At 31.8% G+C, this 26,880-nt stretch overlaps 4 protein-coding genes across 4 annotated transcripts; 3 read left to right on the top strand and 1 right to left on the bottom strand.

Annotated features, from left to right (window-relative positions):
- On the top strand, window positions 1,955-4,591 carry LOC109363631 (U1 small nuclear ribonucleoprotein A-like). The gene is made up of 5 exons (XM_019609884.1): window positions 1,955-1,978; window positions 2,315-2,656; window positions 3,113-3,245; window positions 3,670-3,758; window positions 4,264-4,591. The coding sequence occupies exons 1-5, from the start codon at window positions 1,955-1,957 to the stop codon at window positions 4,555-4,557; spliced, it is 882 nt and encodes a 293-aa protein (XP_019465429.1). The 3' UTR covers window positions 4,558-4,591.
- LOC109325823 lies at window positions 6,999-9,870 on the top strand. Its single transcript, XM_019558401.1, has 3 exons — window positions 6,999-7,123; window positions 7,754-8,116; window positions 9,668-9,870. The coding sequence occupies exons 2-3, from the start codon at window positions 7,788-7,790 to the stop codon at window positions 9,675-9,677; spliced, it is 339 nt and encodes a 112-aa protein (XP_019413946.1). The 5' UTR covers window positions 6,999-7,123; window positions 7,754-7,787; the 3' UTR covers window positions 9,678-9,870.
- On the top strand, window positions 21,080-21,715 carry LOC109363632 (GATA transcription factor 14-like). Its single transcript, XM_019609885.1, has one exon. It carries the CDS (start codon window positions 21,080-21,082, stop codon window positions 21,713-21,715), a length of 636 nt encoding a protein of 211 aa, XP_019465430.1.
- LOC109363359 (histone-lysine N-methyltransferase, H3 lysine-9 specific SUVH5) lies at window positions 22,781-24,994 on the bottom strand. Its single transcript, XM_019609601.1, has 2 exons — window positions 23,232-24,994; window positions 22,781-23,075 (listed from the first exon to the last, which is right to left on the bottom strand). Exon 1 carries the CDS (start codon window positions 24,847-24,849, stop codon window positions 23,254-23,256), a length of 1,596 nt encoding a protein of 531 aa, XP_019465146.1. The 5' UTR covers window positions 24,850-24,994; the 3' UTR covers window positions 22,781-23,075; window positions 23,232-23,253.

Here is a 26,880-nt window from a genome sequence, read left to right on the forward strand (position 1 = left end):
CAATGATAGTCTTTGAGAGATGCATAACTTTCTTCCGGATTTTAATTGGAAATGTAAATTAAATTTTATATATTTGTAGTTGGTTAAAAAATGTTTAATATATATGCAATAAATGTGTGAAAGTTTTTAATATTGTCAGTTTATTATCTATCATTGATATGATACAAATTATCTAGTATTTTTTACGTTTACAGTATATAAATATTAACATGTTTTTGTGTGGGAAATAAATTTTCTAGTTGATTAGAAATTTTTATATCTATCCTTGATAAAATCACATGTAGTTTCCTGATACTTTTGCACCTCTTTCTCTAATTATATAAATGTTGAGGGCAAACTTTGACAAAGTTAGATGTTCTAAAAATGGCAAAAATATATTTAATATAAAAGGGGAAAGAATATAAACAATTAAACATCAAAAGGCATAATGTTTGAGCTTAAAACCTTTGATCAACAATTAAAATAAAACAAAGATTGATTCTTTATTTGAATTCTCCGATTCTTAAAACGGAATGAACAAAGATAGAATTAGAGTAATCTCTAAATTCTTTTCTAGATTTTCCTTACTGTGCCAACTTATTATATAGCATCTCATCATCTACTTTGGAAATCGAAGAATTTTTTTAGGAATCTTACAAAAAGTAAATCATTCTTTTTTCTTTGGAAAATTATCAAAACTTCATCTGAAAACTTCAAGCTATTAGAGAGATTTGTGGAATATCATGAAATATATATCTATTTCTTGTTATTCACCGTTGTATTTTGTAGTTGCTTTTAACTTTTGTTAGAAGGATGGACCTCTTAGTTGAGTTTTATGATGGAATATTTTCATTAATAACAATACTAGTAAAGGTAAAATATGTATAAAGGTATCTAGGTAATTGAATATATGTGATTTCTATATTCCAACTTTGTCCTTACTATTATACAAATGCAAAATATGCCCAAAAGACATTCATGTAATTGAACTTTTATAATTTCATTCAATTCCATTTAGTAATGAAGACATATTTTCATATTCTAATTTTACTTGTAACATCCATTAGAAACACAAGTTGATAAATTTATAGAAATGTTGTGCATACACTTGATATCAGAAAAATAAGAATATAGGTCGATGGATACAGAGTGTCAGTCGACACACTAGTATTTATAAATATAATTCATTTATCCAAAATAATGATCACCTAAGCATTTTTTGGTATAATCAATAGTATCAACTCACATCATGAGTAACGAACTATTTTCTTGATCTTTTGGTCTATCTAGAGATCTAAAATGTCATATACTATTAAACCAATGTCTTGTTAGTAAACATTATGCATTTTGTTAACAATGTAACTATAAGTGATATTTCTTTTTGTTTGACTTGTCATAATTTGTAAGGCCCCACTAGATCAAATGTTCAATCCTACCAGCAATATTTGTTAGAGGGGTGGTCACAAATCTAAAAAAAAAATTAGTTCCTTAATAAAAAAAAAAGGTGAAAAGATACTATTCGTAATATAAAAAATAATTCTTTTGGATTTACAGGTATTATTAATTAAAAGCCCATCACAAACCCAAACACCAAAAAAAAAATCAAAATTTCTCATTTGAAACACTTGGAAGAGAACCCTATCATACTCCATTCCAACGAACTGAGCAATTGTCAACAATCACACGCTGCCACTCATCACCGTTACTGTAATTTCAGCTTCTTTTTATTATATTTGAACTGCTTTTTCCATCTTGGGTAATTTTGTGATTGTGGAAGTAAAAAAAGCGATTTTTTCAAATAAGCTGTAATTGGTTTGTTTCCCTTTGATTATGGAGCAATATGGTTAGGCTCTCCAAAAAAGTGGCATTTTTTTAGATTGTAGTTTGCTTACCATTACATTGATTCCTTGCGGTTGTTTCAATTTTTAGTTCATAGCTAATGTGTGTAAGACGAGATTGAATGTTGAGCAGTTAAATGTCACGAGAATATAAAGTCAAGGTAGCAGATATGAGAATGTTACGCTACACATGATAAAATTCGGAATGAATACATCAAGAAGAAGAAAATTAGAGTAGCTCGTATTGTAGAAAAGATGGTAGAATTGCACCTTAGTGGTTTGGACATGTACGGAGGAAACTTATAGAAGCCCCTGAAGAGACTAAAATCCCCGGAATTAATTCCTAGGAAAATTCTGATATAATGATGAAAAATAAGTTGAACCTAATTTTATATGTGCCATACTTGTTCACAAGCAAATAACACTATACACAAGTGTTTTGTTCGTGAAAATTGACTTTTTTTTGCTTTGGCTTTTGTTATTTTACCTGTTTTCAGAGGTTGACAGTTGGTGATCGCCTTCATCTCCTAGATATGAACTCAGTCACTGGGCATTTATGGAGCTTCGTCCGAAAGTCGGGTCACACCGTTGAACCCATCAATAGTGTGCATCCTCTACTACCCCAGCTTCAGCAATACAGAGGCATACGAGTGAAGGTCTTAAACGGGAACTTGGAACAAGCACTGGCATTGATGCAGCGTAAGATGCAATCCAGTGGGATCGAGAGGATGATAAAGCAGGAGCAGAGATTCCATATCAAGAACTCTGAGAAGCGTGTCCTAGCCCGAAAGAACTTGGAGCGGAGGCTTCGATCCGAGGACCTTGCTAGGAAACTTAAGGCGTCGAAAAATAATAAAGAAGACATTAACAACTTTTATTTATAATATTTGTTAAAACAAAAAATGTATCACTTGGTGGTAGACTATGTTTTAGAAGTATAAAAAGTGTAGTAGTTGTGTGTTTGATCCTTCACACTAACATTTTGGTAAAAATAAGTTATTTTCGTTTCAAAAATAAATTTAAATAAAATTGACTGGTATGATCGGTACGGTTCAATTGAAAATCGATCGGTATGACCGGTTTTGGCCAGTTTTGACTGATATGATTGCATGACCATTATAATTATTGTATTGTGCCGGTATTGGGACCGGTTCACCGGTTTACCAGTTGAACCGACCGGCACGAACCGGGTTTCATGACACTGCTGACGACATGCATATTCTTTTTCTTTGTCTCCTTTCTGTTGCTGATTCAGATATGTTATAGTTTACTCCCATTTTATGTCAGTTCAGTAGAACTTACAAGGATTGAATTTGGCGTTGCAATTTATGCAGAGAATACAGTATGCAAAGACTAAGTCAGACGTAATAGCAAAGGCTGATGGTTCTTTTGTTCCGAGGGAAAGACGTAAGAGGCATGATGACAAAGGTACAACATTCTCTCTCCTCTCTATTCTCGTTTAAGGATGTTATATGGTAAAGCTTAGACATATGTGAACAAAAAAGAAAGTGGGAGCTTTTAGGTTCAAGTTGATTTGATGCTTTTGTAAATGATAATTTTGAAGAACGAAAAGTTTTAGTAAACATGTTATCTAATGTCAGCCTGGCTTTAGGCAACTACGAAAATTGTAATTAATGATTTCATAAAGTCCCAATATTTTATATATATACATCAGCAATTGACAAGCTAATTTTGTAGTTTTGATCATCTAGAATGAACTTTTCTGGAAAGCATGTGTAATATGGACCACATAATATGGATATCTTGTTAAATGCATTACACATTCGCTAATTAATTGCTTCTATTTGGGAAGGAACTTATAAGGAAGTGAACTCAATACATTTTGTTGCAGGCAAAAAACGGAAGGACCAGCATGATGCTAATTTAGCTGGACTGGGCATAAATCCAGCTTATGCTGGTGCATATGGTGCAACACCTGCTGTAAGTTCCTTCTGCTGTTCAGTTTATTTTTGCTCAATGATCACGCTATTCCTATTAATTTTCCGGTAGTCGGTCCCATTTGAATATACCAACTCTACAATTATTTTCGCATTGTAGTAATTAGTGTTGAGAAATGAGCTTTTGGAATTTTGCTACAACATCTATTTTAGATTAGATAGGTGCAAGTGGAGCCCATCTCATGAAAAAATTTCTAATTAGAAAGCTCTCTTTTCAGTCGATTGCTTTTCTTTTGAAAAATATTGAAATTTTCTGATAAAAGCCTTCAGAACAAAAATTAGTGTTCTTTTAGCATACAGTAAGAAAAGGAGAGATTATTTTCAACACTAGAAATTAAAATGAGATGATGTGCTGTCTGTTCTCTGTTGCAAAGCAACCGATTCAAATATACAGAAGCGCGAACAATTTTATGTTTCAATATTCTTTCTGGTCACCATGTTTACTTGGTTACTCCTACATTTGTTACATACTGTTTCTAATAATGCAGCTATCCCAGATACCTTATCCAGGCGGTGCAAAATCATTGGTACCTGAGGCTCCGGCGCCACCAAATAACATCCTCTTTATCCAGAATCTTCCCAACGAGACGACGCCGATGATGTTGCAAATGCTCTTTCTTCAATATCCCGGTTTCAAGGAAGTTAGAATGGTGGAAACAAAGCCAGGAATTGCCTTTGTGGAGTATGGGGATGAGATGCAATCCACAGTAGCAATGCAGGCTCTACAAAGTTTCAAGATAACCCCACAGAACCCTATGTTGATAACTTATGCCAAGAAATAGACAGTGGTTTCTTTAACTTGTGTGTTAAGAAGGTCAAGAATTATACATATCTTGAACAAAGAGTTGTATGATCCTATGATTGTAGTTAGAGTAAGTAACTTTTGGGTTCTTGAAAAAATATGTATTTGATAAATTTTAACAGGTTCAAGTTTATGCACAAGAAGTTACTTTACTTTTTTTTTAAATTGTCCTTTGTCATGTATTTGTATTATCTGAAAAAGATTTTGATTTTGTATGTCTTTATTGCCCAAGTTTTGCAATTATTGTGGTTATCCTCTTGTGATGAAATGAATTTTCTCCCATTTATGAGAGTTACTCATTCTCTCAAACTTTCATGGAACTTAAATGGTAGGACAATTCTCATGGAAATGGACTCTTCTAGAATGCTAAGTTTCATCTTTCATCAAGGGTTGAATGGACCCTCAACCCTCAACTTCTATCATTTACCTTTTTATGCTGCCATCTAAGCTTTGTCATGTTATATTTGTGTTTCCTTAAGCAAACAAGGTAGCCCATTGTAGCCAAAAGGTAGTTTAGTTCGCGAGACTTTTATTTAGTCGGATTGTGGATATTCACAACCTTATCTTCACAATTAGAAAAAATGTTTCTATGATTTGAACTCGTGATCTCTTGACCACTAAACAATCGAGAAGGTAGTTTCTTTTATCACCAAAAAGAAAGGGTGACTAAAAATGAAAAAGAGAAAGCCATTAAAAGACATCACATAGCAGGAATAGATTGCTCATTGATCCAACAATATCCGTGAACTAGTGTAGTTCAAGTAGTTGTGTGCGTGGTTCTTGGCCTCCCTCTAGGTATATAGAAATTAACTTATTTGGAAAGTTTGAGAAATAGTCATCTTCAAGTTTTTCTTATTTGTCAATGATAGTCTTTGAGAGATGCATAACTTTCTTCCGGATTTTAATTGGAAATGTAAATTAAATTTTATATATTTGTAGTTGGTTAAAAAATGTTTAATATATATGCAATAAATGTGTGAAAGTTTTTAATATTGTCAGTTTATTATCTATCATTGATATGATACAAATTATCTAGTATTTTTTACGTTTACAGTATATAAATATTAACATGTTTTTGTGTGGGAAATAAATTTTCTAGTTGATTAGAAATTTTTATATCTATCCTTGATAAAATCACATGTAGTTTCCTGATACTTTTGCACCTCTTTCTCTAATTATATAAATGTTGAGGGCAAACTTTGACAAAGTTAGATGTTCTAAAAATGGCAAAAATATATTTAATATAAAAGGGGAAAGAATATAAACAATTAAACATCAAAAGGCATAATGTTTGAGCTTAAAACCTTTGATCAACAATTAAAATAAAACAAAGATTGATTCTTTATTTGAATTCTCCGATTCTTAAAACGGAATGAACAAAGATAGAATTAGAGTAATCTCTAAATTCTTTTCTAGATTTTCCTTACTGTGCCAACTTATTATATAGCATCTCATCATCTACTTTGGAAATCGAAGAATTTTTTTAGGAATCTTACAAAAAGTAAATCATTCTTTTTTCTTTGGAAAATTATCAAAACTTCATCTGAAAACTTCAAGCTATTAGAGAGATTTGTGGAATATCATGAAATATATATCTATTTCTTGTTATTCACCGTTGTATTTTGTAGTTGCTTTTAACTTTTGTTAGAAGGATGGACCTCTTAGTTGAGTTTTATGATGGAATATTTTCATTAATAACAATACTAGTAAAGGTAAAATATGTATAAAGGTATCTAGGTAATTGAATATATGTGATTTCTATATTCCAACTTTGTCCTTACTATTATACAAATGCAAAATATGCCCAAAAGACATTCATGTAATTGAACTTTTATAATTTCATTCAATTCCATTTAGTAATGAAGACATATTTTCATATTCTAATTTTACTTGTAACATCCATTAGAAACACAAGTTGATAAATTTATAGAAATGTTGTGCATACACTTGATATCAGAAAAATAAGAATATAGGTCGATGGATACAGAGTGTCAGTCGACACACTAGTATTTATAAATATAATTCATTTATCCAAAATAATGATCACCTAAGCATTTTTTGGTATAATCAATAGTATCAACTCACATCATGAGTAACGAACTATTTTCTTGATCTTTTGGTCTATCTAGAGATCTAAAATGTCATATACTATTAAACCAATGTCTTGTTAGTAAACATTATGCATTTTGTTAACAATGTAACTATAAGTGATATTTCTTTTTGTTTGACTTGTCATAATTTGTAAGGCCCCACTAGATCAAATGTTCAATCCTACCAGCAATATTTGTTAGAGGGGTGGTCACAAATCTAAAAAAAAAATTAGTTCCTTAATAAAAAAAAAAGGTGAAAAGATACTATTCGTAATATAAAAAATAATTCTTTTGGATTTACAGGTATTATTAATTAAAAGCCCATCACAAACCCAAACACCAAAAAAAAAATCAAAATTTCTCATTTGAAACACTTGGAAGAGAACCCTATCATACTCCATTCCAACGAACTGAGCAATTGTCAACAATCACACGCTGCCACTCATCACCGTTACTGTAATTTCAGCTTCTTTTTATTATATTTGAACTGCTTTTTCCATCTTGGGTAATTTTGTGATTGTGGAAGTAAAAAAAGCGATTTTTTCAAATAAGCTGTAATTGGTTTGTTTCCCTTTGATTATGGAGCAATATGGTTAGGCTCTCCAAAAAAGTGGCATTTTTTTAGATTGTAGTTTGCTTACCATTACATTGATTCCTTGCGGTTGTTTCAATTTTTAGTTCATAGCTAATGTGTGTAAGACGAGATTGAATGTTGAGCAGTTAAATGTCACGAGAATATAAAGTCAAGGTAGCAGATATGAGAATGTTACGCTACACATGATAAAATTCGGAATGAATACATCAAGAAGAAGAAAATTAGAGTAGCTCGTATTGTAGAAAAGATGGTAGAATTGCACCTTAGTGGTTTGGACATGTACGGAGGAAACTTATAGAAGCCCCTGAAGAGACTAAAATCCCCGGAATTAATTCCTAGGAAAATTCTGATATAATGATGAAAAATAAGTTGAACCTAATTTTATATGTGCCATACTTGTTCACAAGCAAATAACACTATACACAAGTGTTTTGTTCGTGAAAATTGACTTTTTTTTGCTTTGGCTTTTGTTATTTTACCTGTTTTCAGAGGTTGACAGTTGGTGATCGCCTTCATCTCCTAGATATGAACTCAGTCACTGGGCATTTATGGAGCTTCGTCCGAAAGTCGGGTCACACCGTTGAACCCATCAATAGTGTGCATCCTCTACTACCCCAGCTTCAGCAATACAGAGGCATACGAGTGAAGGTCTTAAACGGGAACTTGGAACAAGCACTGGCATTGATGCAGCGTAAGATGCAATCCAGTGGGATCGAGAGGATGATAAAGCAGGAGCAGAGATTCCATATCAAGAACTCTGAGAAGCGTGTCCTAGCCCGAAAGAACTTGGAGCGGAGGCTTCGATCCGAGGACCTTGCTAGGAAACTTAAGGCCATTATGATAAAGAAAGTCAGGTAAGCAAGGCCGATATCAGAAGATCGATTTTTCTTACTTTTAAAGGGTAGCAAAATATACACTTTGACCCTGCATAACCTGTTTTTCATCAACAATTTAAATACATCATATTAGTTAACTTAAATTCCCTGGAATATACTTCAGTGGCGTTGAATGATTTAAAAAAATAACATTATTTCTCCACAGTTTTGTAACTGTAGAGGGTGAACCTCGGTGCACTCGTAGTTCCTGCATAGTGACACCACTGTCCGAGAGGTCGTGGGTTCAAATCCTAGAAATAACCTCTCTACTTGTAGGGTATGGCTGCACACTAGATGGGAGCTTCATATATTGGACTGCCTTTTTAATAATTTTGTCTTAGTATATTGTAGGAAATTCTGAGAGAAAATAGGATTAAGATAACAAGGATATGCTCTTGTAGTTTCATCTTCTCTATCTTGTCTGCAATCCTTGGGCAAAGTACTATTTGATTTTTAGTTGAAGTGAGAAATAATTTTTGCTTATAATTTTTTTCTAAAATTTTGCTGTTGATTTGACCCTGAAGATTTTTTTTAGATGTTGCTCTGTCATTATCTATTTTGATGTTTAGAACTAATGGTATGGTAATCCTTGTTTGTGTAAATAATAGATTCTTTAGAGACTTGGGTGAAAATTTTAAGTTGTTTTATGTTTGGATACAATTATAAAACGTACTGACTAATTTCTTTCTCTTCTATTGCATCTCAAATAATTGATTATGTTGAGAAGCAACTCATCTGTGCTTGTCAAAAAAGCCAAAAATCTTTTGTCAAAATCTTATCCAAACTGATATACTGTACATATTTCAGAATTTCATTTTTTTAAATGTAAAGTTGCTTCTCTTCTTAAAACAAGGTTTTTGGCTTCTATCTGCTGCTATTCATATTGGTATATATTTTGGATTACCCTTGAGCACTGATATTCTTGAGTTTGTTTTAGGGGTGAGCAGTATCGACCCTACTCGCTTCCCCGGTTTGTTCTGATCATGAACAAGTCTAAATATGGTCTGGTTTCATCAGGTCTAGAGTCAGGTTCAGATTAAAAAATTAGACCCAATTAATATTTAGGGCCGGGTAAGAGACAAGCATGACCTGGTCCGACCCGTCCCATAGTCACCCATTCATCATGTTTGTGTGTGCCTATTCAATTGCATAAAGAGCGATGACATCTTTTTGACCCAAAGTACAATTGGTTCTCTAATTCTTTTCATCGTATATACATGTATATGTAAATGATTAACAATATATATATATCATTTTATATATCAAATTACATATACATAAGTTTGTTATGTGCTTTCTTTGTAATTTTATCTGCCTCCTTTCTCCATGAACTTTAGTATTAGAAACCATTTTTGCTAATTTCATTCCCTTAAATGTTTTTTCTCATTCTAGCCGATCTCATCTGGTGTGGTTAAGGCTTAGTTGTTGTTATAACATATTTTTCTTTCTCATTTGCTCTTTGGGATGTTTATTTAACTTGTGTGTATTTTGGTTCTACTTGTACTGATACATATTATTGCTACATGGCAGGGGTCTATGACAATGTTGCACTACTATTGCTCTAAAATGGTTGGTGTAAGTTGCACTTATTTTGAAGGTAGCCCCTTCAATTGGCACATTGTTTTAAATTGCATAAGGGGTTATATGTACATTGGAGCTGATTTTGGGTATCATGCATCTCTATAATCTAATTAACTTTGAATAAAGTGGACATTTTGTTATAATGTATGAGAGGAAGATATATGCATTCATAGTGTAAGAGTTTTTACAATGTCGTTATGTCATTCACTATTCATATTTAATTATTATTGACTTTTAAATATAAGTAATATAAGGGAGTAATGAATAATGCTTTGGCTATTATAAATTCTTACACTGACATATATATTATAGTGGCAAGGTATGTGACATTGATAAAGTTATCGAGTGCCAAGTAATTTACCGAACTTTTGATGGAAGAGCAATTGTGGCCACATTATCCTATAAGTTTCCACAATTGTCAAAAATGCAACAAACACAGTTTAAAACACTGTCTAATAGCATTAAATAAAATTCCTATTGTTATTTTATAGTCTCATGTTTTACCATCTGGTATCAAAGCTCTATCATTCTAGGAGTGTTTCATGGTCTGGAGTGGCAAGAAGCCTACAATAATTGATGTGACTGGGAGAAGAAGAAATCGAATCTCAGAATTTGTGATGGGAAGATGAAGAAATTGAATGATGATTATTAATGGATGTTTGCATCAGAAGCACAAAAACTATGGTGCAAGAAATCTTATACAAGATTGATAAGATACATCAAGACTCTCATTCAAGGAGCATGGCAACATAAATTCTTCTAGCCTGTGTTGGATAAGGGTTTTAAAATCCCAATAATTTAAACAGAACAGGAAGCATATCTATTGACTCAAAAGTCGGGAGCATGACTATCAATGTGTTAGTCTAGTTGTATAAAATCCACTAAATCTCTAATATCATACTAGTCTAAGTCAAAGATTTGATTCATAAGAACAATATATTTATCAGGAGAATGAGAATGGAGTGAGAAAAGAGTGTCATGGGAGATGGAGCTAGAAAAAAGTGTCAGAGGTTGGTTTATGGAGGATTTCAAAATTTCATGTCCTAATGTGGTATTTCAAAATTTTGACAAGAAATTGGTCTATTAATATAAGGTTTTATTGGATTATCAGGTAAATCAAAATGTCATATCTTTGATTTTTAAGAAGGATATTTGTTGAGAAAGAGAATCAAATACCTCGAAATAGATTAATTCCTTACCAATAGAGTAAATATCATTAGTTATACCAAAAAATACATCTTCCTAAGTGAAAGAATAGCTACTAAATTCCTATTTTAAAATTCTTTGACCACATGCAGGATATCTAGAAAAATATGTTAAATAAATACCCTTCTAAGTTACATTCCTCTAAAAATAACTTATCCAAACACACACTTAGGTAATGTGGTGCAATCAGAGAAAGGAAGGTATCAATTCTGATTGATTGTGATGCTTCCTATAGCTTTATACATACTGAGTTGTAGGAAATACATCTTCACATAGTGGAATGAAATCCCTTACCTACTATCTCAAATACCCAATAATGGTTAAAAATATACCCATATGAAATGCACTTATGGAGTCTTTTTGTATTCTATAATAATCTATATCCTTTTCATTAAACTAATTTTGATTATATGTGCATTCATCAATCTTTCATTAAACTAATTTTGATTCACTGCCAATAAAGACTTCTCTTCTTAACAATATATCATCCAAAATCATGTCTTGATAAATTATGAACAATGTTTGATTATTAGAACCACCTAGAAGTTTAATTATTGAGAAAAAAATATATATTTATAGTTTATGAGTTTTATACTGTTGCTGTATCATCTATTATTCATATTTAATCATGTTCGACTCTTTAAAAATACAAATAAATAATGAATAATGTGTTCAGTGTATATATGCACGACCAGTGTAAAAATGTATACACACTAAACATACTATCCACCATTATTTAATATTATTTAAAAGTCAACGAATATAAATAATTGTGATACAGTGATAATGCATAAATCTTTTATATATATATATATATATATATAAAAGAGGGATCCGTTTACACCCCAATTTGAATTATACTAATTACACTCAATTCCAGTCATTGATTTTCTTAAATCCTGCGGACCAAATAAGTGAAACTTAAATGTCATTTAAGAATTTTCTTTTTCTCTCTCATTATTTATTTTTCACTCACCCATTTGGTCCACATGATTTAAGAAAATCAATGACTAAGATTGAGTGTAATTAGTGTAACTTAACTTGTAAATGGATCTCAATGCCCATATTTTTCTCATTTTGCAATCAAAGACCACCTTCTAGCTCTAGGAAATGTTATCTCAAAACACACAATTACCGATAACGAATACCAATGTCAAAAAGACTAAACTCCATAAAAAAATGACACTATTGTCCTAATCACACTTCTAGTTAGTGATATATTTGTATATTAAGATTAATGATAAGTAGGTTTAGTTTTTATTATTTTTAGACCTTTTTTCGTTGAATTTTCTCTCCTGTTCAAAAAACATTCACTCACCCTTATCTTCTCCCTATGTGGAAGAATCTTCATGACTTATAATTAATTAAAAAAATATTTAAGTTAAAAAAATTTAATTATAAATATTTTTTTAATTAATCCTAGTTCATTTCATGATATCCTTCTCTCTCTATATATATTTTCGTAAAAACACAAACAACAACTGTGCCTGTGAATTCTCTTCTTAGGTCATAGTTGCACACACGAATGCTAGTGTCACCACAACACATTTACTCCACTCCAATTGGACTATAGATCTCATTAAGAGTTTAACTCATCATTACATATGCTTTAGGAATCATGTTTCTCATAATTTTATAGCATGTTCATTCTCATATCACTTCACAACTTGTTATTACTCTTTGAACCCATTTCTTGGGATCTCTAGTCAGTCAGGTCGAGTATAGTAAACCTGCATAGTAATCCTACAACATAGGCAATGTCGGGTCTAGTGCAATCAGTGGCATACCAAATGCTGCCAATGATGCTCGCATACTCAGCTTGTCTTACACCTTCACTAGTGTTCCTAAAAAGTTTTACACTTGGATCATATAGTGTGCTACTAGGTTTACAGTCAAAGTATTTATACTTCTTTAAGATCTTTTCCACATAGTGAGATTGATCCAAAGAAATTCCTTCTCTTGACCTAGTAATTTTTATACCAATGATTACACTTATCTCTCCAAGGTCTTTCATATCAAAGTTGTTACACAACAATGATTTCACATTATTCACAAAATGAATGTTGGAACCAAATATGAGTAGGTCGTCTACACAAAGACATATGATAGTGAAAATGTCATTTTCTGATTTGTAATAAATGCATTGTCACTTTCATTCACCTTAAACTCATTCGATACCATTAAATCGTTAAACTTTTGATGCCACTATTTAGGTGCTTGCTTAAGACCATACATCGACTTATCTAACTTGCAAACCTTATTTTCTTACCCATGTATTACAAAACCTTCAGGTTCTTCCATATAGATCTCTTCTTCCAAGATACCATTTAAAAAAGCAGTCTTAACATCCATTTGATATACTAATAAATTATGTATCGCAACGAGCGATATTAGTACTCTAATGTATATTATTCTTGTAACAGGTGAAAATGTGTCAAAGAAATCTACATTCTCCCTTTGCTACAAGGCGAGCCTTGTATTTATCCATTGTGCCATCAAGTTTCAGTTTCTTTTTCAATATCCACTTACAACCAATGGGTTTGCAATCAGGAGGGAAGTCAGCTAAATGTCAAGTCTTATTAGACTCTAGAGAATCCATCTCATCATTTATGGTCTCTTGCCATAAATCAACATCCAAAGAAGTCAAAACTTCTTGGAGTCTTAATAGATCTTCTTCCAATGTATAGACCATATAATCAGGTACATACTCTCTAGAAATCCTTGCTCTCTTACTTCTTCTAGGTTCTATTTCTAACTCATCGTCATTATCATTATTACTAATCATATGTATGTGACTAGTTGGTGTGCCTCCACTATTCCTCAATTTAAAAGGAATTTCATTTTCTTTAAGTCTGCATTGTTAGACTCAATGATCACTTTTAAATTAAGGTTATAAAACCTATACACCTTGATGTTTACAATATACCCAACAAATACACATTTATAGGCTATACTTATGAGTTTAACTCTCTTGGGGTCTGGTATCCGGACATAAGCCAAACAACCCAAGTTCTTTAATAAGAGAAGTTTGGTTGTCTATTATTAATAATTTCATATGAGGAAAATTTTCTTTTAGCCTTTGGGACTCTGTTTAGCACATAACATACAGTTAATAAAATTTCACCCCACCAAGAGCGTGCTGCACTAGAACTTAACGTAATAGCTACAACTAATTCAGTTAAAGTTCTATTCTTTCTTTCAGCTTTACTATTCATTTCAGGTGAATATGGTGCAATTGTTTCATGAATTATGCCATTTAATTTATAAAAATCATTATACATGTTATAGCTATACTCAGTGCCTCTATCGCATATGAGTTTCTTTATTTTCTTGTTGAGTTGATTTTCAATTTCAGTTACATATAACTTAAACATGACAAATGCTTCACTTTTATTTTTCATAAGATATACATAAGTAAAATCAAAGCAATCATCAGTAGAAGTGATAAAATAACGTTTACCATTTCTAGTTAACGTTTACTATTTCTAGTTAATGTTTCATCTAATTCACATATACTCTTAGTAAGAGTATACAAGCCTACTCTTATGGTCTGGGTAAAACCAGCCTTATTAAGAAGAAAGCTAGAAACCAGATTCTTCCTTATCTCTGGAGTGTCCATCATATCTTTGAGAATCAGAGTCTTCCTATATGTAAACTTCAGCTCCACGTCACCAGTTTCAGCAATAACAATGGTGTGGGAGTCACCCAACAACACCTTCTTGTCATCAACATCCGTGTATGTTTTGAACATAACATGGTCATAGCAGACATGGCAGGATGCACATGTATCTACCCACCACCCATCAGTTCCTCCAACCATAGTGACCTCAGATAACACAACCACAAATGGCCCATCAACCATGTTGGCCTGTGGAGGACGATCCATTGGTTTATTTCTGCACTTGCATGCCATATGACCTGGCTTCTCACACTTGAAGCAGATGAACAAGTTGCCAGAGTCATTCTTAAAAGGTGACTTAACATACTGGACCTTTTGAGATTTCCAATTTTTGTTGCGACTAATGTTCTTAGCCTTATTCCCGTTGCAGTTTTGATTCTTGAAGTTAGTGTTAGAAGGCTTCAGAACCGAACCTGGGAATTTCTTCTTAGTGCTATTGTTGGAGACAATCATCAATTCTTCTCTTTCATCTTGCTTACGAGCCTCTTCTTCAATATGAAGACGAGTGATTAGAGATTCCAAAGATATTTCTTTGGTCTTATGCCTCAAAAGGCTTTTGAAGTCCTTCCAGCTAGGAAGCAATTTGTCAATTATGATAACCACGTGGAATTGATCATCTAGGGACATACCCTCATAAATGATCTCATGAACAATTTTCTGTATCTCGTGGGACTGAGACTACTGATTTATCATCAGTCATTTGATACTTGAGGTAGCGGCTAACAACATACTTTTTGGTCCTAGCTTCCTCGGTATCATATTTATTTTCAAATGCATACCAAATTAATTTGGCAAACATGTATGAGCTGTAGTAATCATAGAGATCATCAGACAAGTCATTCAGAATAAAGTTCTTACGTAAGTAATCACTTTCATTCCAGAGAGATATTTCAATAGCCAGTTTATCCCTTTCCTCTTTTTCAGCCTCATCCGACACCACTGGGATGTCGGTTTGCAGAATGTGAGCAACATTTCTCATAGTGAGGAAAAATTTCATCTTATGTTGCCAACGTTTGAAATTTGTCCCGTCAAACCGAAATGGTTTGTTCATGTTATAGTTGTTCGGTCTAGTAATATTATCTATGAATGGCATTGTAGTAAAAATGTCTTAAAATTTTTTGTTACCGTAGCTCGCAAATGTTTTGAATGGCACGAAATAATCCGTACTCGCTGAGTCTCGACCAGGTCGCTCTCTTTAAGACATTTCATGGTACTGCTAAAATTGTGCAAGAAGACTATCAATCACGTCGTCCCCATGATAAAACAGCCCAGCTCTCTGTTATATGATGTCCTACTGCAATGTAAGAATCACTCTCGATTACTGATAAGTGCCAAAAATACTTAATTTTCATACACTTTTCATGACACTTATCCTTGGATAAATTGAGAAAACCAACTTAATTCAACACTTTTTGGATAAAATATCACAATTTTGTATATATGTTTTGTATATTTCTTTTGTACTGTATTTTGCAGGATTTAGGTAGAAAAGAGAAAAATTTATCAAAATTATACAAAGTGCTCAAAATAGGCCAAAATGTTCAACACATAAGCAGGACTCATCAAAATTTGGCCTATGTGGAGTCAACATGAAACTGCTCACTAAGCAGCTAAGCTTGGACCAAACCCACGCCTAGCGTGACCTGGACACCAACCTGGCATGGTCAGACCAAAATCACACGGTCAAAATCAACCTAGCACGGTCAGAATACAAGCCTGACACAAGCCAACCTGCTCAAGCAGATAGCTTAGCAGAGCACCTAGACCGCCCTGCGTGGAACCACACACTTGACTAGGTCAGCAAGCACCAGGCCACATCACCACCAACACGGTCAGAGTTGCTCAAGCAGGCAGCTCAACGGTGCCACATAGGCGCTTAGCGATGTGCACCCAGCAACTTGGTCAAGTTGACTTATCCACCAAGTAACCGTGACATGCATGACCTCACTCCAAGTAGCCTCCATAGGCTTTTCAGAGGTAGCTCACAATAGCTGAGCCAAGTAGCCCACCATAGCTTCTGTGAGTCAGCTCAAGCAGGTGACTAAGCTGCTTGGCCAAGTGACCAAACCCATGCTGAAGAGTTTGGTCAGCAGCTTGGCGGTAGAAACAAGCAGCTCAGCGGGGTCCAGGAAGGCCTATAAAAAGGATGCACCTCAAAGGCAAAAACACATTCCATTTTTCATTCTAACATCCACTTCTACATTCACACACTTGAACTGAATTCTTCTCTTCTTCTTCTTGTAATTTTCATGGAGAATTTCCACATGAAAGTAGTTTAGGTAAGTGTAGTTTGTAGTTTTTCTTTCTTAATTCAAGAGGAAAAAGGATATGGCAAATTAGATGCAAAAACATAATTTTATAATCTCACTTGGGACCAAAAGCATTTCATCTATGGATAGATGACTCATGCTCCTACAAATTGACTTGAATTATGGTATAATTTCTTCTCTTTAATTTATCATCTTTTGAAATCAATGCATTTAAGTTATTACTTTTGGGTTAAGTTTTGATTCTTTATTAAGTTCTCAATGTGGTTTTAGCTTGATCACGTAAAACATGATTTAAAGATCCAAAATGCTTCTTCTTAAAGTGTTGACAAGTGAACTAAAAAATATAACTTACACCTTAGTCCACTTGCCATATTAAGCATCTATTTTAAGCAACTTATGTTCAAAGCTAAATAAAGTTAATGGAGCCTGAAGTAGGGTGTGACAACCTACTCCGATGAGTGACACTTAACTATTATTACATAAGGTTTGAAAATCATCCAAAATCATCTTATCAGTCTAGGACACTAGATGAAAGATTTAGAAATGATGTATGGAATTAACCGAAGGTATAATACATAACTTGTAATGTTTTCAAAATCAATTAAGTGTAGAAACAAATCCATATTTCCAAACCAATTTCCTCCTCAAGAATTTGTGCATAATAGTTGTTTTATGATTTTGTTTACTTGTCAATATTTCTTAAACAAAATCAATCAAAAAAGATGTTTAAACATTATTAGTAATATAACATGTTTATAATAATATTCTATTAGGCAATTCCTTGTGGTTCGACATAACCCTATACCATACTACAATTGAATCTTGAAAGAGATGCAAATGTAAAATGGTAAAGTGTTAACTTATAATTTTATTTTTTGACAAAGAAAGAAACCTTGAATGAAACTGTAATTTAATTCATAAATTGTATCTTTGTGAAAAAAAAAATACACAGTTATAATGAGTGATCTAACTCTAACTTTTACTTTCAATCATTTACTTTCCACAACTAACATTTATTTTCTGTCATTTAAATTCTACAACTAACTATTTATTGTTTTATTTATTCTTTATATCAACCCTTCGAAAGAAGTGGTACAATTAACTTCTAAGTTTATTTTTTTATCATTTTATTATTCTTTTGTACCAACCTTTAATAAGTTTGATTATGTACTGTGAGTAGGACTATGAGTAGGACTATAGTAGTACAGTGGGACCTTTGTTTTTGGTATTTGGGATGACATTTTTGTCAAATAGTTAACAACACACATGTTATTTGTGCATTCACATTGTTAAGAGTACACATATTACTCATGCTTTCATATTGTTAATAACATATATGTTACTCCATGTCCTCACACATTCTCCATGTACTCACACATTCGCATAATCAAACATGTTTATATACATAAGCAAAATAAATGACCATAATGTTTTGAAACTTCCTATTAAAAATGTTACAAAGAAAACACTAACTAAACAAAATTGTCATGAACTCCTCCGTTATATATTCCATAAGTCATATACTTGCAATATCAATACCATTAAGAACCATATAACAAAACAATGAACATCATATTCACTCTTTCCAGACCAAATTTTATATGATTGATAAGATTATTATGAAACCTAATAACTTTATTAAAAATTCAACATGACTTTAAGTAAGAGATGAACAAAATTAACATATAGGCTCTATTGAATATGCATTGGTAATAGACAATTCCAGCATAGTGCAAAATCGTTATTGCCCACATTTAACATGCACACCATAAGTAGCCTTGTCCATTTAACTTATATTGGAACTTATTCTAAATACATGATATATATGCCAAAATCAAATCATATTTTAGAATTTGCAGTGACTATGAAATTACGGTTTCAAATCTTAGAAATAGTCTTTTTACTTGTAGATGTAATATTGCACATCTATCATTCTCATGCCCCTCTAAGTTTGAGCATTGTGCAATGGACTATTATTTTTTAATCATTATTGATAATGCTACAACACTAGTATATCTTATTGTGAGAATTCATTTGTTGTACTCTATTTGTCAAGCATTCTAGTTTTCCCACTATTGTTCTTCACCTTGGAGAATAGAATAGCAAAGGAAAGAATGAATCTGATGGGTGTTTAGTTCTGAGGGTACTTCCTTAGGTAACAAGGTAACTAGGTAAGGTATTAAAAAAATAATTGTATAGGGATCAAATTAACTTTTCTTGATTTGAACTGTATGTGCTGCGATGTAGGCAAACTTATTCAAGATAGATAGAATTAATATATGAATTTAATATGTATAAGTGTTTTCTATACTGTCAACAAATCTCCACCATTCAGTGGATAGATTTTAAACTTTTAATATATTCGGTAATACAATGTATGAATATAGTTACATTTTTTCATATATTCGAACTACATCAAACTAAAGGGTGGTAAAGTATAATTTACCTTTTTTTATACATAAATTCAAGTAACGAACAATTGACTAGGGGAATTGAGACTTTTAAGTTCCAATAGAAAACTATCAAATTGAAGCTATTCAAAATTTGTTGGGGCATGAATTTATTAGGAGCATTGTTAATTATTAAAATAAATTAAAATGAGAGCATTAATTTAGTTAACATTACAGCAAAAAGTAAAGGACCCTTCTACTTTGCATGCCATAAAATATTCAGCCATTTGAGAAGATTCTTGAGCTAATAAAGAAAAAATTTAATCATCGTTAAATTTGATATAAAAGTAAAGTGATTGTAATTTTGTGAAATTTTTTGTTAGGAACATATGCTTGAAGTAAGGGAACACACTTATTTTATTTTGATCTAGCTCTAAGTTTCTTCTAAGCTAAGACTTTATGATTCACTAGTCAAGGGTTACTCTTATTAAATACAAAAAAACAGTTGTTTTATTAATACATATGAATATTTAGTTTTTCAAAATTTGTCTAAATAATTCTATAATATTGTAATATAATTAATTTATTTAAAATGAATTTTTAATCATCTATTTTAGAAACAATTAGATAGAATAAGAATCTATTAATTAGGATCCATTCTATGATTAATATGAGATAAAATAGACAACAAAGAAGAAAACAACAAATATAAGCAATAAGTAAATAAAATATAAGATGAATGATTGTAAAAAATAAAGCGGGCAATTAAAAGCGGGCAATTAAATAGTTGAATTGTTGTTATAATCTATTATTCAACACATATTAATATCATAAAAAATATTCCTCCTAACTATATAATCGTTTTAAAAATATCCGTTTATTTAATACAATCATAGTAGATGATAATATGATTAAATGATGATAGACGTCAATACTCAATTTTAAATTACTTCAAGATTTTTTTAAAGGTAAATTAAGTTTATCTACTGGAATTAGTTAATTGCGATAACATAGTAGAGTATTTTGTGAACTTCATGAATAAGATAATGTATATAATATTTAATAGATAAATAATTTTAAGTAAAGATTGTGACTTTGTTAAAAAAATCTTTAATAGTTGTTCTAAGATATGCACCAATAAAAAGGTTAAGATCCTAATAAGTATAAATCAATATTATTTCAAAAAAAATTTAAGATAAATCAAATTTAATTATCATAATAATTTTTAGAATGTATTTCAAATAGTTATTCTGCAATAATATATAACCTCATTATTAGATCCCAAAAGTATCGTAAAGTACTAAATTTCCATGTTCAAATAAATAATGAGAGTGATACTTGTCAAAAGAGATAAATATTCACATAATATCACTAATTTTATTTAAAATTATTTTTTAATAGATCTATTTTAGAAATTATCAGATAGGATAAGGATTTATTAGGATCTTATCGTGTGATTAATATGAGATAAAATTGATAAACAAACAAGAAAATTAGAAATATAAGCGATATGTAAATAATATATAATATGAATAATTGTAAAAGATTAAAATGGGTAATTAAAAATGGTGTGGATAATCTTAGTAAAAAGATCTCATTCAAATTAATTTGGGTCATGATTTGGCTAAAATAATTATAGAAAAAATAGGTGATGGAGGGTAGAATTGTATGCTTTGTTTGCACTTCAAGAACAAATTAAATAAGATATAATCCTGAAAATAAATCTGATAAAACAAGATAAGGATAAAGCAATTATAATCAAACAAGTTGTTGTTTCAAATATCTATCTAATTAAATTATATCTCAGTATAAATATATGCCATATTCATCTTGCTATTCAACAATCTTCTTCCCTTCAAGCAAATTTCGGCTTCTCTCAATGATTTCATTCGCATTACTCGATGATTTCTTTAACGATTGTAATTGTGATAGTAACGATATCGATATCGAAGACGATACCTCCAATGATTACTTAGCAAAACCACTTTGTGTTCCACAAGACACACTACATGATATGGAATTATGGGATCCAAGTTTTTCTAATGACTTGGATCCAAATATATTGAGTCTATTATACGCCGATGACATAAATGAAGAGTCGAAAACAACGGCGAAAAACGATCATGTATCTCAATCAAACGTTCAAAATAAGTTGAGAGTTATTCGGAGACCTAGAACAAGGAAACCTAGAAGAAAGAGGATTGATTATGGAACATGGTATAAATTTGGTTTTGAGAATTCAGAGACAGTTGAAGAGAAAAGGTGCAGCCAGTGTGAGACAAAACATACTCCTGTGTGGAGAACAGGACCAATGGGGAAAAATACTTTGTGCAATGCATGTGGAATAAGATATAGATCTACCAAATTGTTTCAAGAGTATAGACATCTTCTAAATCCAACTTTTGGTGGCAAAAGGCACTCACATTATAACCTCAGGACATTGAAAACATGAGGAATAATAGCATTTTGGTTGTATATACCCTATGATTTTCTCATCAATTAATATTAGATTCAAGTTCATTATCCTAGTTTTATCATGGTTTGATTCTTGAATACAAGATATTGAGGACTCTTTATGGCACACTAGAAAGTTCAATTTTTGATGAATTTATTTCTGGGGTGGCCCATCTAATGTATTATTGATTACATTAGAATTGTTGTAATTCTATAAGAGTTAATCAATTAACAGTGGTTAGTTGCTTTAGTTTGTTAAGGTAAATTTTGTATATGATAATCGATTAATTAATAGAATTAATCGATTAGCTAGTTAACAATTTCTGTTTTCTATTTTAATAGTTGTTGTATATAAATAATTTGGACCCGATTCATTGTGGGTCATGTATTCTTCATTTATGGTCAATGGTTTATATCTCCACTTTATTTATTAGTTGATGTCTACGTTCCTTCAACTAGATTTGTTTAAGTTCATCTTTTGTATAAGGATTGAGTATCCCCTTATAGTCCTATTTATTCCATTTTTTATCATAAAAAGGTTCCCTATCATTCTATTGGGTAAATTACAGTTTACCACCATTAGTGACATGAAACTTGCTATTTCTTGTAGAATTACTTTCGTTGTATACTATAAGTAGCTTTATCTGTATAACTTACACTAGAACTTATTCTAAATAAATGATATATATGCCAAAGTGATATATATGAAACAGAGTTTACTACTTTTGAGAAGTCCTAATTCCGACCTATGTGGGTTGGTCAGGCATGAATCAATGTATATAGATTAAACACTTTTGCAGGGATTTCCGCTTAGGCACCTGACTATGCCCTGAGGGATTAGTTTGTTATATAACGGGTGAGAAGATACTCTCGGAATCGAAAGAAAAATCTCAATTCCAAATGTAAGAAGAACAAATGGTCTAATATACATAACCTTGTTAGTACAAAAGACTTCACTATAACTACCATTAATTTTAAGTTGAATCTCTAAAATGTATGTTGATAACATGTGATTCAGATTATTGATAGCATGAAATAAAACCAACCATGTTTACTAACCAGACAATTTAGTATGCAACATTAAACTATGAGAAAGAGAACATATCATCAATGCTATCATAATACTAAAAATTCATAGTCTACTAAACAAACTACATATATGATCAAACATTTTCATTTACAAAAGTCTGAGAGTAAGAGTTTTACTTACAGTTTATATCACCAAACGGCTGTTGCGCTTCGGCACAAAACTAAAATATGAAGCACTACTATGTGTCCATTAGAATGAGATGGAAATGCAAAATGCCTAGCTTGATTCTCGAACAAAACTCCAGTGTGACACTTTGATGAATTGATACCTACCAGAATTATAAGGAAACAACATTAATAGTGCTTCATAACAAAAATTACATACATATGTAGCTACATCGATAGATAGAAACACACAGTTGAGCATTCAAAACAATGGTTATCATAGTTATTAAAAAAAATTGAATGAGAATAAAAGAAATCACCTCTTGTTAACCGTAGCAAGCCTTAGTACATCCTGCCAGTGCACTCCAGAGCACCACAAAAGCAATTCTTCTTCTTTATATTGCCATCGGAATCGAAAACTTGATCTATTTTGTAATTGTAATGGTAAGCCAGCTCTTGCATGCGAGGAATGTTCATATCAGCAAATAGCATTATGTGAGGAATCTTCTTATCATCATGATCATAAAGGACATTTTGAGTAAAAAGGTTAGGAGAGCAACTATGGTTGATGAATCTCCCTATATTACCATAGTTGGCAGCGTTAATTGTGAAGCCACCATCCTCGAAAACTTCAGAAGAACTCGAGTCTGCTGCATCGGGCATGATTTTCGAAAGTTCTTCACAAAGACTGCTATCGATGTAGTTATTCCCAATATCAAACAGATACTCATCTTGACCGATATTTTTTTCAGCCTCTGCATCTTCGAGAAGCATTCCGGTGTATTCACAGATAAAACTTCCGGAAGGAATGGTATTAAGGGATCTCACTCCCCAACCCTTTGTCTTTGTTTTAAAAATTTCAAATTGAAATTTTATGCCATGTTGACTAACTCTATTATGGCATGTTGGAGGGCACCTGCAATGAGGACCACACTCATAGACAACACTTTTCGGCTTTGCTTCCACAATAGCCTTATTATGATTGAATGGGATTTTACCCCCATTTTTCACTGCACAAGCACACTTCTCTGAGTCAGTGCATCCACTAGTACAATCACAACCAACCGGACTACCAGGACTATACCAATTAGGATATATCATGCTAGATAAGTATTTAAATTTCGGGGGTTTCTCGTCATCAACTGTATTAATAGCGCACACAGGAATTAGCTCTTTCCCATAAGAAATGTCAGCAACACATAAACCCTTCCTCATTTTGGATTTTTCGGATTTCTTCAACTCTTTCCATGGAACATCTAATTGACCCGGTATCCTTCTCATCTCAAACTTGAAAACCAACATACCGTGTGACCATATCTCCTGCCAATATCTCACAACTTCATACAGACCATAATATGCATATACTTTACAGCTTCCATCCTTGGATTCAGACTTCATAATCACCCTAACCGGATTCTTTGCCTCGATGCTATTCTTCAAAGCAAGATTCCCCCTCTCGAGTTTCTGGTCTTCGGGTTTATCAGTGTTTTTATTTTTTATCACATTCCCCCCTTGCCCTGTATAAACCAAAACATCTGTACTATCCATTTCATCATCATAATGCCCTGATGATGAAACAACACTCGTAGCAAGGACCCTACCATTGCGTTTCGAATAACCAATGCCAGCTACAAGCTGATTATGAAGGCCGAGTATGTTAAGCTCCTTCCAGTACTGAAATTCATCACCAACTTCAACACCAGGGACAGATCCTATGATCTGCTTCCCTTCATTAATATATTTTCCATTATCATAAAGAAACTTGGCTGCTCGAACATCAGCCCTCCCGCCTCCTCTCGAAATCTTATTTTCTTCCTTCATTAACCTTCTACAAACAGCATGGAAAAGGCGCAAAGTCGCCCTCACTCTAATTCGAGCTTTCGCATTTGGTTCATTGCGATGGAAAGGAGCAACATTAACATTGGAAAACTCCTGCATCTTTCTTTGAAGACAACCCTTCCCTTCCTTCTTTGAAAACTTATTCCCAACATAATGTGGAACTTCTTTAATATTCTTTCCCTTGTTTTGATTTGAACTTCCACCAACATCAAAACTACCATGACCCAAAACAGGAACATTTGAAGACTTGTACCCATAATCAAATTTGGAAGAAACTTCACAACCATGTGACACTATCCTACTAGAAGGAACAACCACTTTTTTTCTGAAACTCTTTTCCCTAAAATTTTCTTCACCATGTTTTTTCACCTTTTCTTTGACCACACTCCCTGGTTCATGATCATGCTTTTCCACTTTCTTGTGGACATTTAATCCACATAATGGAGGGAAATCTCTAATGGCTGAAACCCTTGGTTGTGTAGAATAACTTCTAACAAAAACCTTAGATGATACTGTTGCATTTGAAGAATAACCCACTTCATCATATGGATCAAAGTTTAGATTTTTAGTTGAAAAATGTTCATCTTCATCTTGTTGAGGATACCCTTTTGTAATAGGAGTGATTCTTTGAGAAAAGGGACCACACCCATGTGGGAAATTGCGAATAGCAGGTTGAATTGGACGAGTAGACATGGAATAGTGTGAAAAGTGTGAAAGTGTTCAAAGTTGAAACTTGTTTGAATGATGATTGGGTTATTCATTAAGGTAAGGTTGTCTGTTCATGTTACAAAGGAAAATGACATTTCAGAGAAAATGAGAAGTTTAGAGGTTACTAAATCCCAACCAATATGACATGAAACTAATTTTAAATTCCTTAAAAATCTTTGTGCTTTATGAAGAAGTAGCGTGCCGATGTACCGGCATTCGTATTTTTTTTAATATATAATGTATGAACTTCTTATTATATTATTTAAGAAAAATAATTTAAATATAAAAAAATGTAATATATGAACACATTAGAAAATGAAAAATAAATAAAAGAGATTATGGAAGATTAATGATATATTAATATAAAAATAATAACAATCGAAGTAATATGTGGAAGTTTATTAATTATTAATGAGAAATGTTACAAATGACAAATTTGGAATATAAAAATTATGTCACGGTATGGTGGTGGTTATTATTTTGGTTTTATTAATAGTATAGAAGTATAGATATAGATAAATAGATTATAGAAATTTATATAAACTTAAAATTAGAAGTTAAAATAGGGAAACATAAAATATTTGATATATAGTTATTTTATATTTATTAGTATTAGTATATATAAACATGAAATTAGAAGTTATAAAAATATATGAAAACAAAAATACTTAATGGGTAGTTATTTAAATCTGTTGAATATGAGTGTTATTTTAGTAATTTTGATAGAGACTAAAGTGACTTAAAAATTAATTATAATAAATACTAAATATTTTAACTTGACACATGTGACTTTTTAATATCAACATGACATTGGTTTAATGTTATAAGGTTTTATTATATTTTTAGAAAAATTAAAATATCAAATATTCAATTTTAGGAATAATACTTATTGTGAGAGTCATCACACATCTTAGAATCAATAAGTTCATTTATCATGGATAATGAGTAACTAGTAGTACAGTGCTTTTTTGGAAATTTATTTTGGGTTTCCACTCGGCTGAGTTCTATGCTCTCTTAACGGAAACAAATTTTGAATCAGTTCACATTCAAATACAGCTTCATCAATGTGCGTTTGGCAAGCAAAAGTTGATATAATTTTTAATTTTGTATGTTTCTACTTTAGAAAAATGTAATATTTAACTTTTATTCTAAAAATATTGTGACTTCAAATGTAATTCATACTTTTCTATTTTATTCTTACAAATTTTTTATATTTCTACAATTTTTTTAATTTTTACAAAAAAACCATATAATCATAGATAACCAATATTAAAATATTAATTGTAAATTGAAACTACTCATCTCACCTTAAATTGAACATTCTAATAAAAACAAAAAAAATATAATTTAAAGTATATCCAATATAAAATTATAATATAACATACACCAAATACAAAAAAAAATACATTTTAATTATACTAA

The sequence above is a fragment of the Lupinus angustifolius genome, chromosome LG13, assembly GCF_001865875.1.
Source record: "Lupinus angustifolius cultivar Tanjil chromosome LG13, LupAngTanjil_v1.0, whole genome shotgun sequence".
NCBI classification, from domain to species: domain Eukaryota; kingdom Viridiplantae; phylum Streptophyta; class Magnoliopsida; order Fabales; family Fabaceae; genus Lupinus; species Lupinus angustifolius.